This window comes from Balaenoptera borealis (genome assembly GCF_965194805.1).
Source record: "Balaenoptera borealis genome assembly, chromosome: 3".
Taxonomy (NCBI): Eukaryota; Metazoa; Chordata; class Mammalia; order Artiodactyla; family Balaenopteridae; genus Balaenoptera; species Balaenoptera borealis.
In genome coordinates, this window is record NC_138866.1 from 105,166,195 (window position 1) to 105,180,755 (window position 14,561).

The 14,561-nt window shown below is 33.9% G+C and overlaps 1 protein-coding gene across 19 annotated transcripts in view; it reads right to left on the minus strand.

The window, feature by feature from the left end:
- The window catches only part of ZNF280D (zinc finger protein 280D), a 130,724-nt gene that overhangs the window by 52,610 nt on the left and 63,553 nt on the right, over nt 1-14,561 (minus strand). For 18 of the 19 annotated variants that reach the window (XR_014243403.1, XR_014243405.1, XR_014243406.1 and 15 more), the window contains 4 exons: nt 12,208-12,342; nt 10,068-10,375; nt 9,458-9,598; nt 2,081-2,143 (listed from right to left, as the gene is read on the minus strand). Coding sequence is in view for 4 of the 19 variants with exons in the window: in XM_082388081.1 (XP_082244207.1) it covers nt 2,081-2,143; nt 9,458-9,598; nt 10,068-10,375; nt 12,208-12,342 (647 nt within the window). In the remaining 15 variants the exon portion in view is untranslated. The remainder of the gene's footprint in view (nt 1-2,080; nt 2,144-9,457; nt 9,599-10,067; nt 10,376-12,207; nt 12,343-14,561) is intronic. The other variant, XR_014243404.1, reaches the window with a different exon arrangement.

The window sequence follows — 14,561 nt, forward strand, 5'->3', positions numbered from 1 at the left end:
TACATTCTCTGAAGGTTGGTTCCAAAACTTCTTCATTATTACTATTATCTTTACAGGATCTGCTACATTATAGACCTAATAGATATATAGTAAACAGCTAAAGAACAAATATTCCATTCCAATAAAAGAATAACTACAAAAATTATTGTTCTGTACAATTATAAGTTTCTATGTTCCATTCACAGAAATAAGCAAATTTTCAATCTGAGACTTACTCAAGTTGAGAGAAAAACATCCCAGAGCTTTAAAATCATATGATTCATTTAGAAACCAAACACACAACTGAGCTTAACAATAGTGAGGTGAAAATCAAGAATCTCATCTTTTGAATGCAATAAAACTCTTCATTCTTATAAAAATTTTCAGTATAGGCAACCTCTAATATAGCTTAATCTATTTCCTTGAATTCAGTAAATGTTTAAAATTAGTACTAATGTATTTTTAAAACTGAACCAAATTTTTCTCTCCCTGTGAGCTACTGGTCCAACATCATAGATGGGACCTACTGTCCACGTAAGTCATTTTCAATACATACATTAATTTATTCAACAAATATTTACTGGGTGCCTAATCACTATCAATGCCTGGCATAGACAAAAATCCAAACCACACACATTCTAGTGAGAGGACACAGAAAATAAACAAAGTATACAGTGAATGAGATGATAGAAGATGATCCAGAGAAAAATGAAGCATAAAAAGGAGATAAAGAGCACTGGGGTAAAGCACAGGAGAAAGGATATAATTTTAAATCAAGTGGTCAAGGAAAGGCTCACTCATCAGAATAAAGACCCAAAGGAGATAAAGGAGCTAATCATACAAAAACCTGGGAAAGAGCAAACTAGTCACAGAGAATAATAAGTACAAAGGTCCTGAGACATAATATCATCCCCTCTTCCATCTTTTCCACTAACCCAAAATATCAAAACAAGTATTGGTTAACCTTATCTGTATAGATTAGCTTGGTGCAGCAAAGATACTGATATTTCAGGTAGCAAAGGCAACATGAGCAAAAATAAAGAGCAGTGGGGTCTAAAGAATTCAGAAGAATATGAAAAACACGGTGCTCAGTGAATTCTGAGTTAAGTGTGTGGTAAAACCAAATTCTCAATGTCTTCAGAAATATTCATCAACAGTTCTTTCTGCACAGTAAGCAAGTTGTACACTTTTCTTAATTTGAAAAGGAAAAAGTAAGAATTATACAGACTACATACTAATTTCAAGAATTCCAGTGGTTTAAGAAATTTACTTCAAAACTGAAAAAGTGTTAGTCACTTTACTACATATTTTAGGTATCTTTTTTTAATTCAAATATTGTTGGACAGCCCTATTTTTGTTCTCATTTTACAGTACGAATACATGAAGACTTCATCTTGACACCATTGGTCACCCCTGAAACAAATTTAGCGAGAGAATATAGGCTAATCAGGTACTTTGTAAAACACTCTGGCAGTTCCTCAAAGGCTTGACATAGGGTTACCATATAACCCAGCAATTCTAATCCTAGATATATACTAAAGAAAAATGAAGACATGTCCAAACAAAAATGAGTACACAAATGTTCACAACAGCAATATTCATAACAGATTCAAAGTTAAAATAACCTAAATGGATAAACAAACTATCATATATACATACAATGGAATATTATTCAGCAATAAGAAAAAGAAGCACTGATATATGCTACAATATGGATGAATCTTGAAAACGTTATGCTAAATGGAAGACACAAATCACAAAAGATCACATATTTTATCATTCCATTTACATGAAATGTTCAGAATAGGCAAATCTAAATAGACAGAAAGTAGATTAGTGGTTGCTTAGGGATGAAAGGAGTTGCAAGGAAATGGAGATAACCACTAATGGGTACAGAGTGCCTTTTTAAAGTGATAAAAACGTACTAAAATTAACTGTGGTAACTGCACAATCTGTGAATATACCAAAAACTATTAATTGTACAATTTAAATGTGTGAATTGCATGGTATATGAACTGTATCTCAATAAAAATATTATATACAAAAGATTTAAGTCATATAATTTTTCAATAGAAAAAAATTTAAAAGATCAACTAGTTACCTGAGATCTTCTGAATACTTCTTAAAGATACAAAACCTTTTACTTGGACGATTACTATGAAAGCTGGGAGAGACAAAACAGATTTTATTAATTTTACTATACAGTAAGTCATATTAATTTATAGCTATATATCAAGTCTATACTTAAATCTCTAGTTTTGAATAAAATATTATGATATAAATAATAATATAATGTTCATCATCCCTGTTTCATTCAGCATTTTAGCTTACGTTCCAACTTATCTATTTATTTTCTAGTGAAATGTATTTCACTAACTATATTCTTATACAATAAGTACCTCACCCTCACATAAAAAAAAGGAAATACTCAAAAGAGTTTAAAAAAGTAAAGTACATGATTTTCTTCAACTGTTAAGAGTTGAAAACAATTTAAAAGTTTTGCTAATCCCATTTTTGCTATAATATGAATGGTTACCAATAAGAATCATTTTAAAAATCCTTTTCCAACTTAACGTGTTTGTGTTGAGGAAGGGGAGTAGAATCCAAATTATCCCGGAAGTAAACAGTAGTTGAGCTAAATGCCACTGTTTACCATTTGTAAAATCAAACATTTAGAATTCTTTGCAATTACTAGTAGAGGTTTTTTAAAACAAAAATTAAAGCAGAACTCTTGAGCTAAAACAATGCTTCCCCTAAGCACAGAACAGAAAACCCCTAACCAAGCTTTGTAGCCCATGATGATAGCTTTTACATACCCTTTTAAATCTGATAAGGAAAGCTTTCCTATACTAGAAAACCAGGATCAGCTTAGCACAGTACTACTTAGCACAGATAAAAGTGGAGTCATAGACTAGTAACATCAGCATCATCTGGGAGCTTATTAAGAAATGCAAAGTCTTGCGCCCCCCCCCCCCCCACATAGCTACTGAATTAACCTCTGGCAGTGGGGCCCAGGAATCTGTTTTAACAAGCTTTTTCAGTAATTCTTATGCAAGCTAAAGTTTGAGGAGCAGTAGCTTGCAATGATAGACCTAAAGTAGCCAACACACCAAGTCAATTCTAAGTCTCAGATACAAGGCAACCATCACCAGCAGAGCATGTATGTATGGGAAAAGAAATACTCTGACCAGTTATAATCCCCAGAGAACATTCTCAGAAGATTTCTAATAGTTATTTCTTCAATCTGGGGATAACTATTACTAAAGAGCTTATGAATTCAACATAACATGACAAAAATAATTGAATGGTTTTTTTAGGAAGAAACCATCAAGAGGTTGGGAACCACTGAAATTATATGTAAAAATTTGTGCACATAACTGTATTTCCTCAGAGTGTGTCCAAGATTTTATCTGATTCCCAAATAATGTGAACCAAGTAAATTATTTTTTTAAATGAGATTTAAAAGTAACTTTTAAAAGCTCTTTCTTCCTTCTCAAACAGACAGTTCCGGTTTCTTTATTTGGTAAGAGGAGAGGAAAAAATTACGTTTTAGGGTCTTTTGATGGCTTCCATTTCTGTCTATAACTTGTACCTTATTAAAGTGTTAGTACTTTTAAAATTTTAGTTGTCTGAATCCAGTTTTAATTTAGAGTTCCCCATCTATAAAAAAAACTTAAACTGTCATTTTATTTATATTTATTACACAAATTCCATTCTTCTAGTTTTGTGTATTATAGGAAAGGAAAAGTGGATCTGCAGCTCACCAATAAAGAGGGGATAAAAAACTACCTTTCTACTTCCTATTAGACCTGTGTAAAGTTAATAACAATAGGGAAATAATCTAAGAAAGGAAAAAAAAGGTTAAGATTTTTATTATGATACAGTAAAACATAACATTAAAATCTAGGTTTTGAAAATTCACCATCTACTTAGACTATATATACATAATTATCAAAACTCATTAAGCTATTCTCTAAAAATAGATGAATTTTATTGTATATAAATTATACCTCAATAAGACTAGAGGCAAAAAAACCTCCCTTTGACCATCTTGCTTTGATATAAGTAAAAAGTTTACCTCTGAAGAAATACAAAGGATCCAACAATATTGACAGTATGCCTACTATTAAGACACCAGACTAGAGGTTGATGATACAATAAAGCAGGTTGTCTGCCTTAGAGTTCATGGTCCAGGGTTTGGGGGGGGAGGTGGTCAAAAAGCATCTGGCACAGAATAAACGCCTAATAAACATTTGCTAAACAAGTGAATACATATTCATTATCACAGGATAAACATCAACAGTGACACACACACAGTTTTGTGGTTGCATGAGGGAAAGCTGCAGGTAAATGGAGAAGTCAGCTAACAAGTAGTAGTACATTTCAGTTAGGAAGGTCCATATACTGACTTACTCCAGTCAAAGCAAAGAAAATAAGAGTTGAAGGCTCTTGGAAAAGTAGTTAGGAATTAGATATTAAAAGGTCTTACATTCTCCAGAAAATTTGAACTTCATCTATTAATATTAGGAAGGTAAAGGATTTTAGGCCAAAAAATATCCTGACCAGATATTAGTAACAAAAGGAAGGAAGAAATGGAAAAAGGCTGAAGGGGTGGGTTGTGGACAGAAGACCATTTATGATGCCATCACAATAATCTTAACTGTTCTTCTAATGACTATTATTTAGTGCCAATAAATCTATATAAAATATATAATCAACTAAAGCATATCCTATAAAAATTAATTCAGTAATCTGTCTTATTATTATATAGGAACAAATTGTTATACCAGCTTTCTTTTTCCTTGGAAAATTTTTAAATCATCCTTCAAAGCCGAAATGAAATGTCATCTATACAATACCTTCTCATTTCTTGTTTAAAGAATTCATCCTTACCTTCTCTGGGCTCTCACAGTCATTTGTTTATCACATTAAGCTAGGTAAATATATCTCTCCTACTAAATTGTGAAAATTAAAGGCAAGGACTTTACGATACCGAATAATGACAATTTAGAAATAATACCTATAATTACTTGAATTTCTCCTAAGTGCAAATCATTTTATTAAGCACTTTAAGTACATTTCCTCTAATAATCACAGTAACTTTCTCTCCAAGAAAAGGAAAATGGGAATCAGTTAAGTAATTTGCCCAAAGTCACACATGTAATAAATAAATGGTGAAGCTTGGTTTCAAATCCAGATTTGTCAGATTCTTCACCACCAGCTTACCACACTTCTTAGCAAACAGTAAGCTCTGCTAGAAATAGAGATATTAGGTACTTATGGCTGTTACCTTAACTCTATTACACGTAGAGAAAAAAGCCTTCTTTCTTATACATAATGTTGAAGAATAATAGCAATATTACACAGTAATGCATTTGCATTTTTTCAGGTGACTTCTACTGCTACCTAAAAGCTATAAGCAAACAGGGTTCAATAATTTAAACAACCAAATCCAAATAATGCTACTTTTTAAAAAAATCACTTAAAAATTATATGTTTAATGATGCTCTTCTTTGTAAGAGTCTTATTCCAAAAATGTTCCAACTGCGTAAGATTTTTTAATATCCTCTTTCGAGATTTTATTTAAAGGCTTTCTTTTATAATTACAATAATGACTCTCACTTGCTGTTTGTAATGTGCTAGGTGACATGGTAAATACAAAGAGCCCCTTCTTCTCAAGGAGATAATACAGATACAAACAAACATAACAAAAGGCAGAACAGGGGGCTTCCCTGGTGGAGCAGTGGTTTAGAATCTGCCTGCCGATGCAGGGGACACGGGTTCGAGCCCTGGTCTGGGAAGATCACACATGCCGCGGAGCAACTAGGCCCGTGAGCCACAACTACTGAGCCTGCGCATCTGGAGCCTGTGCTCCGCAACAAGAGGCCGCGATAGTGAGAGGCCCGCGCACCGCGATGAAGAGTGGCCCCCACTTGCCACAACTAGAGAAAGCCCTCGCACAGAAACGAAGACCCAACACAGCCAAAAATAAATAAATAAATAATAATTTTTTAAAAAAAGCCTCCTGCTGCACATTTAAAAAAAAAAAAAAAAGGCAGAACAGATGAATGGCACACAACTGAAAGCGAGGAATGATCCCTGTGAGTGGTTGTGGTGATCAGACACTTCAAAGAAGGTAAAGTGAAAGGAAGGACAGGGGCATTCCAGGGACTAACAAAGAATAAGGAAAAGCCACTGTCAAAAATGAGTATGGCAGAAAGTTTATTCTGGAGAAGAGCAGTCTGAGACTGGAGGAGAAAAGACCAATTGAGAGTACAGAGGTAGTATAGGATAGGGATTGAAGGGACTCATCCTCTGGAGAAAATGAAGTTTCTGTACATATAAAACTCAAGCCTGTAACAAGAATTCACACTGGGAAGAAGTAGTGGTTGGGCCATTCAATGGGAGATATCTAAGGCAGTGAGTGAGTCAAGGGTACATATGAAGTAGAGAAAAAGGAAAAGTGATCTACCAAACCCTAAGAGTGGCAATGGAAGCTTTCAGTTCCACATGAGGCTAACCATGAGTAAGACTGTGTGTCCTGACAATGAAGTGCAGGGTTGGGGCTCACTGGGAATTGGGATAAGGGTAGAAGGGAGCTGGGCTAATTGGGAATGTTTTAGAATAGAATGGATTTGGAGGTTTTATAGGACAAATGAGAAGCCTATGATAAATGGGAGAGGGAAGAGTAGAATGACCTTTGGCTTAGGAAAACACAAAATATTTTCCGATTTGATCCCCTATAAACTAAGGGCAGAATTAAAGCCGCATTTGGGGAGCCATACATTTGTCAAAGCACAAGAGACATTCCACACAGAAGTACACTTGGGAAAGGATGGCCGGGGCCTGGTTTAGAGGAAATGGATTATAGGTGTAGTCCACTGTAGTAGGTGGGAGGCAGAGAGGCAGAATGCAGAAGGTGTTGTCTCAGGAAGCCACGATGCACAGTGGCAGATCAAGAGAACTTCACAAGCTTAAGATACTTGCAACAGTGAATTTTTTTCCAGCTGGTATTCCACATTCACACAAATGATGCCCTGAAAGAGTATTTGGATGGTAGTAAAGTGAATTCTGGAAAGATGATAATGTTTGGTTTATTTAGGTTCTTTTTAGATGCCAATGAGTCAAAGGTAAAAAAAAAAAAAAAAAACACAAAATAATTAGAAATACAGAGTTAGATCTCAGGAAAACTAAGGAATGAAACTGGAAGATTCAAAGTTGAAAGGTAAAAGTGACAGTGGTTACATTACGAAGAAAGGAAATGCAAGGAGGCGAGAAGAGCTGAAGGAAGAAAAGGCAATGAATAGGAGTAGGCAAAAAGGAAGAAGAAAAATAGTGGTAACGGTTAAACACAAGCTGAGGGGAACAGTTTCAAAAGTGAGTGACAACAATGACTCTAAAGAAGTCATAGAGTAGTAAGACTGAAAAAAAGTGAATAAATACGGGGATCAGTACTTGACAGATAATCTTTAAAGGGGCAGTGTTAGTTGGTAGGTGAGGATGATACTCAAATTAAAAGGTAAAGAAATGAATCACGAATATGCTAGTAACAAATACTTTTTACAAATGTTCATGGTAATAAGAAGACAAGAGATAAGGAAAGTAGGCAGTAAGGACAAGTCTCCCTCATCTTAAAAAAAATACCTGAAATCATTTGTAAGCAGAAGGAACCTGGTAGACAGAAGAGATGAAGTTGCAAATTAACTGAATGAAGTTGTGGAAGAACTAGAGGAGATAAGGGGCAGGGTTAACTTTGGAGAAGTAGAACATGTTTGATTTCTGAGATTAATGCCTGGATAAATGTAACAGGAAAAACATTTGAGGCTGAAAAGATTAATTAAAAGGATGACCTCCAACTGAGTATTTGTAGGCCATGTTAATAATAACTAAGAGAAGCCGAAATAAAATCTTTAGAGTACCAAAAAAATGTTTAATCAGGTAAGAATAAAGAAGTATTTAAAAATAAAAAGATAGGACCCAACTCAAGTTAAAGATCATGAGTCAGAGTTGATTGAATCAAGCACTATTTGGGGGTCTAGAATTGAGCATAAAGTTCAGAAGAAGAAGATGGTCAAGTCTTTGGCCTTTATGCCAGGTGAGCATGACTAAATGTGTAAAGGATTCTAGAACAAAAACAAAGCAGCAATCAAAACAGATGCCCTGAAGGTGAGGATGACTATAGTTAGATAGGTGCTGCTGGACTGGAAAAAGGACTCAAAGCTCAGAAAGTCATTGGGAAATGGGAATTCAAAAGAAATGAACAGTATATATGACAAGATTAAAATAGTACTGTGGTAAGAAAGGGGGTACAACAAGTTTAAAGTTGATGTAAAGCACTGGCACTAAAGAAGTCAAGTAACCATAATGTCAGGCTAGTCATCAAGGGGATTAAAAAACTGTGAGAGAGGTGCTGGAGCCATCAAGAAACGTGGGAGAGTCCTTGAAAGGAGTACCTGATAATGACCAGAAAGTAATACAGAGGTCATGTTGTGATCTATAAGAAAATCACTTTTATTAATTATATTCTAATTCTAACTTTTGAAAAAATGGAACCTCACTTTGAATAATCAACCTAACTGGCTTATATCTGAACAACTTTTGACTATTTTTTAACATTTTATTTATTTATTTTTTAAATGTTTTATTCTCATAATCTGTCTTTACTATTTTTTTCTTTCTTTTTTTTTTTCCAGGCCACGTGGCATGTGGGATGTTAGTTCCCTGACCAGGGATGGAACCCATGCCCCCTGCACTGGAAGCGCAGAGTCTTAACCACTGGACTGCCAGGGAAGTCCCAATTTTTGACTATTTTTTAAAAAATAAAAATCCATCCTGAAGGATGCCCCAACTAATGAGATACAAATGAAGATAACATAGGCTATGAAGGCTTTCTCTGCATAAAATACTCAAACTATCTAAGTTGAATGAATTAAAGAAAAATAATTCCAACAATGGCATCATGACTGAAATAGTCTCTCATTTCACTGAATGAATGCAAGGAGAGATGGCTTGATAGATGGACAGACAGATGGATTACAGAGAAAAAGAGAGAGAGAGAGAGAGAAACAGACTCAATAAAGTTTCTAACATCACTGAAAACCCTGGAATCTCTCAAAGTGACTGCTTTGAAGAGAATAACACTCATGAGATTACATGTATTTGTTTCATAAATATACTTAAAACATTTACTTTTCTGTCTTTGGAAGTAACCATGTTTCAAAGTTCTATAGGAAAAAAAATTCCCATAGAAAAACTATTTTCCCTAACAAACCTATCCTAATTTCATTAGTCTAACTGTTCTTACAATTCGAGTTTCCAGGAACTTCATGAATTACTACGCCGAAAAATAGTACCAGGAATCATCTTAGAAGTTTTCTTAGAAGAGGAAAACTGACTTCTAATAGGATAACTGTTTTCAAAAACAAACTTGCTGAACTGTAATTTTAATTGGTAATTATAGATGTTTAACTCATCTTACCTCATCATATGATTCACATAGGCTTTGCTACAGCTAGTGTTGTATCTGCAAAAACTACAGTGGACATATGTAGGAAAATGGTTTGCAAAATCTTTTATTTCAGAACAACACTCAATGCACTTGTGAACTCCCCGACGATACCTTATAGAGATATAAAGAAAATAATAAAAATATATTTTAAAACAAAAATAATAAGGGACTGCCTTATTAATGTTGTTAATTAAAGCTAAGGTGTTTAACATCTTCAAACAGAGACTTATAATTTGAAAAATCTGCTATGGAACAGCAGCTAGAATAAGTATAAAAAATCTAATATCAACTAATGTTTCTTACTGGGATAAACGGATTAACCAATTGGTTAAATTAACCAATTCAAACTTTACAAGATATAAGCACAACATAAAACACCAGTGTAATAAATGAATATTATAGAAAAACAGTAATTCAAGTACTGTTCAACTGTTGTAAAAAATATTTTTTATTATTTGCTTGGCCTTAAGTGACAGTGTATAAATGTACAAGAGAGTTGTGTAATAGGGTAAATTTATATTAAATAAAGTTTTTATACATAAGATTAAATTAGTATTGTGTATCAAGAATAAAAGATTACCTTAAATTCCTCAATGCTGTATTGACTTTACTTTTTTTATTGCTACTAGCCAATGTGCTTTGTTTCTTTTGCATATTAGATATTTTTGATTTGTATTTAGATTTACTTCCATTAGGCTTACTTGCATTAGGTTTACTTGCAATGGATTTAGTTATATTAGGTTTACTTGTGTTAGATTTTGTGGGATTTTTAGCAGTTATATTTTTAGTCCTTGGAGGTGAGAGCTGAAGGGTAGAAGTGCTTGCATTAATGGTAGGTGTAGTTGAAGATCCTGATTGAAGAGGGCCAACTGAAGCTCGAATAGTAACCTACAAAAATGAAGATAATATTTGCTTTAGAAAATTAATCACTGCATTACTGTTAAAATATCACTGCATAACAAAAAGTTAAACATCAAGTTTTTGGAAAGGGCAAGTATAAACTGTAACTGGGTAAGTCTTCCATTTATTCTAAATGTTCATATCAATTAAATGAAATTAAACTTGATATTTACTCACTTGTAATCTTACATTTTTGTACTGATATCAGTTATATGTTAAGAGTTATTAATGATAATTAGCAGTTAAAGCAAATTATATGAATATTAAAAGAGCACATTCCATAGCTATTTCTATGCTCTGATATAACTAAAAATTCACAAACACAGAGGTCAAAATTTAAATCTCAAAGCCTAGAAAGGACTGTGTCATCCTTCGACAACTATAAAACAAACAGATCTACAGTAAATGTGACTTCTTTCCAGGGACTCATTGGGCAGGATTTATGTTTACAAAGGTTATGTGAGGGGTTATATCAATTCACTATACTGCATGGCGAGCTTAATAATACTTAGAATTTCCTTAAAGGAAGCTAATACAAGACTTAACATTTGGTATTAAGAAATTAAATTTGCTGCTTGACAATGAAAAACACAACTGCCTACCAACTTCCTCATTAATCATTTGACTATACACCCCCCATGTATTTGAGGAACAGCCTATGAGGAAGTACCATGAAAAACATGTGCTTTAGTATCATACAAAGGCATTGGACTAGGAATCAAAAGACCTGAGGTTAAAGCTAAACTACTCCTTTCTAGCCATGTGACCTTGAATAAGTAACATCCTCTCTAAGCTTCTTTATCTATAATAAGGGACAATACTTCCCTCATCTACCTCACTGGCTTACTATATGGATTAAATAATAGAATATATGAATAAGCATACCAAAAGCCTAATTCTAAGGTGCTATAAAAACATTTAGTATCATTATTATTATTATTATTATTATTAAGGGAAAATATGAGAGAGGACTGCACTGCTTACATTAGTGTTCTGCATGTCTAGTCCCAGCATGGAATGAATGGATTGCAGGGAAGGATGCTGGATAGCTTCTCTTGCTCTAGGTCTTCAGAGCATGGCTTTATATTGTTTTAGTTAATTCAAATAACAGACATACCCACATTCAAAGGTAAGAACCCAAAGCCAAATATAAATGTTTTGGGGATTATTTCACTTTGGATTATCCATGCCTCTGTTTCCCTCCACTGGAGCAAATATTCAAGAGCTGACTGTGTATAAAGAAGTCAGAAAAAACAGAGGTATATAAGGCAAAAAGGGAAAAGTAAATTACAATCATCAGTATGCAGTCAGACATGTGTTTGCTCACTTAAAACATAATGCTATCCAGCAGCAGAACTTGCTTCTCTGAGAGTAGACTCAGTAATAACAATTTCAATAAACATCTGAGAACCTACAGCATTCAAGGCACTATACCAGATGCTGAGGACACAAAGATAAATAAAACATGATTCCTGATCTCAAGCATCTTACAGTTTAACAGATAAAAAATGACATATACACTGCCAACTGGAATAGCTCCAAAATAGCCTACGTAACATTGACATAACCCACTGACCCTCGAACAGTTAATCTAGTTACACTTTTTATAAAGGAATACCACTCTAGAGTTGCACACACTATTGACCAAAAAGCAATGGTTAGAAGTTTTATTCCTAAACACAGGAATGGTAAAACCTAAAATTAAAGTCTTAATTAAATCAGAAATCATTTTTAAAGTATTATATTCAATAAATAAAACCAGGCAGGAGTTAATGGCTATTATCCTACAAAATGTTAAAATACAACATATTTGAACTCACTTTTGTTCCCGGAGGCAATCCTTCTAGCTGTTTAGGTTTTATAAATGTCCGATGATGCTGAGTCTTGTGATCCATTTTCTCTTTGCATGTTAAAAACTGTAGTCTGCATTTTGTACAACGATGTATTCCTTTTTTCTGTTTAGAAAGCAGAAAAAGTGAAGAAAAATAATTTCTACAACCACAAATATTGTGTCCTGAAACTGCTCTGATTTAATTTTAATGATACTAATTTTAAAACTAGTATTTTACATCTCTTATCATATATAATAGCAAAATATTATTTTATTTTTTAAAACATTCTTTGCATTAGTATCTAGGTTTCAAAAATGTCTGTTACTATCCAGAAATTGAACATGAAAGTTGCATCAATAGATTCTAATGAAAGTTCTCTCAATAGTGCTATGAAAGCTCTTTTAATTATAATTTTAAAGTACTTAGACACATGATACTGTGATAATGAACTATACTATATAAGAGTATAAGAGTATATATATAAGAGTAAATTCTTTTTAACTTTTGCTATTTCTAGTTGGTTGACAAGCTGGAAAAATAAATTCAAATAGCCAACCACAGATTTCAAAGAAAGTTGTTATAGCAATGGTTGTATAAAGCAGTGTTGTCTAATAAAACTTTCTTCAATGATGAAAATGTTCTAGAGCTGCACTGCCCAATACAGTAGCAACTAGACATATGTGGTTAATGAGCACCTGAAATATGCGAAGTGCAACTGAGCAAACAAATTTTAAATTTTATTTAATTTTAATTAATTTAAGTTTAAATAGCCACATACAGCTAGTGGCTACAACATTGGACAGTGTGGATATGGAAGCATAAATAAAAACAACTATTCCCAATCTACTTACTGGCTGATTCCCCTTGACTGAGTCCCTCCTCAAACTTAATCCTGTTATTATTCCACAGATGGGAAACAGGACCCAAGAAAAATCCAAATCACTGTACCATAGCTATTCAGTGACAATTGCCAGACACCTAATCCAGTGTTCTTTCTACTATACAATATTGATATTTATGCTCTCATTAATTTAAAAATTATATATGTATATGCAAACATATATATAAACTGAAACAACATATAAATACAAAAGAATGTTTTCTCTAAAGCTACGATCTGCCAGATACAGCACTATTTCCATTTAAATACAATCAATCATTTATAAAATTCGAACAGATAATACACTGGGAAGTAACTAGCACAGTACTGGCACACAGCAGGCATTTCATAAATTAAAGTTCTTTACAAAGTTCAAAGCAATATATAAATATAATATGTTTGTATTGTATTTTAGGTGCATCTTAAGACTATTTTAGAAGTGTGATGCATTCTTGGAGGTACAGGCAACTTAAATTCACTCATATTTGCTCAAAGAAGAGGAAGAAAAAGAGAAAACGTGGGCAAGAAACAGATACCAAGTCAAAAGGAAAGAAAAAAAGTTCTCCAGAATCCAGTACCCAGAAATCTTTTCTCTATCTATAATCCCTCTCTAGGTTACCTTTTCATTTCACGGCTTTAAATATCATCTATCCAACTACCTACTTGATATCACTACTTGATGTCTAATATGCATCTCAAACCAACATGGACAAAACTGAATTCTGGATTTCTTCCCTACCTCCCTGCCCCCCAAAATATGTTCTTTCCTCAGTCTTCACCATATGACAGTATGTGAAAATTCCACTCTTGCAGCTGCTTAGGACAAAAAGCTTGGTCACTCTCACATCCCATATCTAACCCATTACTAAAAGCTGTCAGCTCTACCTTCAAAAACTGTCATAATATTTCCACTTATTGCCTTCAACCACTGCTACCATACTTGTCCAAGACACTCAACTTGACTAATAATAACCTCCTATGTTCTCCCTTTCATGTTCTTTCTTCCCTATGGTCTAGTCTCCTCACAGCTGCCAATGATCTTAAAACATGGCAGATCTTTCACATGCTTAAAATGCTGATGGTTTTCCAAAGTCCTGATTCTGGTTTACAAGGCTCTATATGAATTGGCCTGCATTCTATTGCTACAACCTTACTTCCTACTACTTTTCCTCTTATTACTTTACTCTGCTCCAGCCACAACTGGCCTCTGTGATGTTCTTTGAGTGCCCCAGGTACACACTCACTTCACTCCCAATGTAATGTTACTTCCCCCAGATTTCCTCACAGCTTACTCCTTTATGTCCTTCAGAGAGGCCCGTTTTTGGCCACTATATATACAAGACAGCAACCACTTCACCCCTCCACTCCCAACATCTCCCCAATCCTAGGTACTCCTTATCCTCCACATTTTCCTTCTACAGTACTTATTTCCAACCAGTACGCATATACCTTCAAACATATA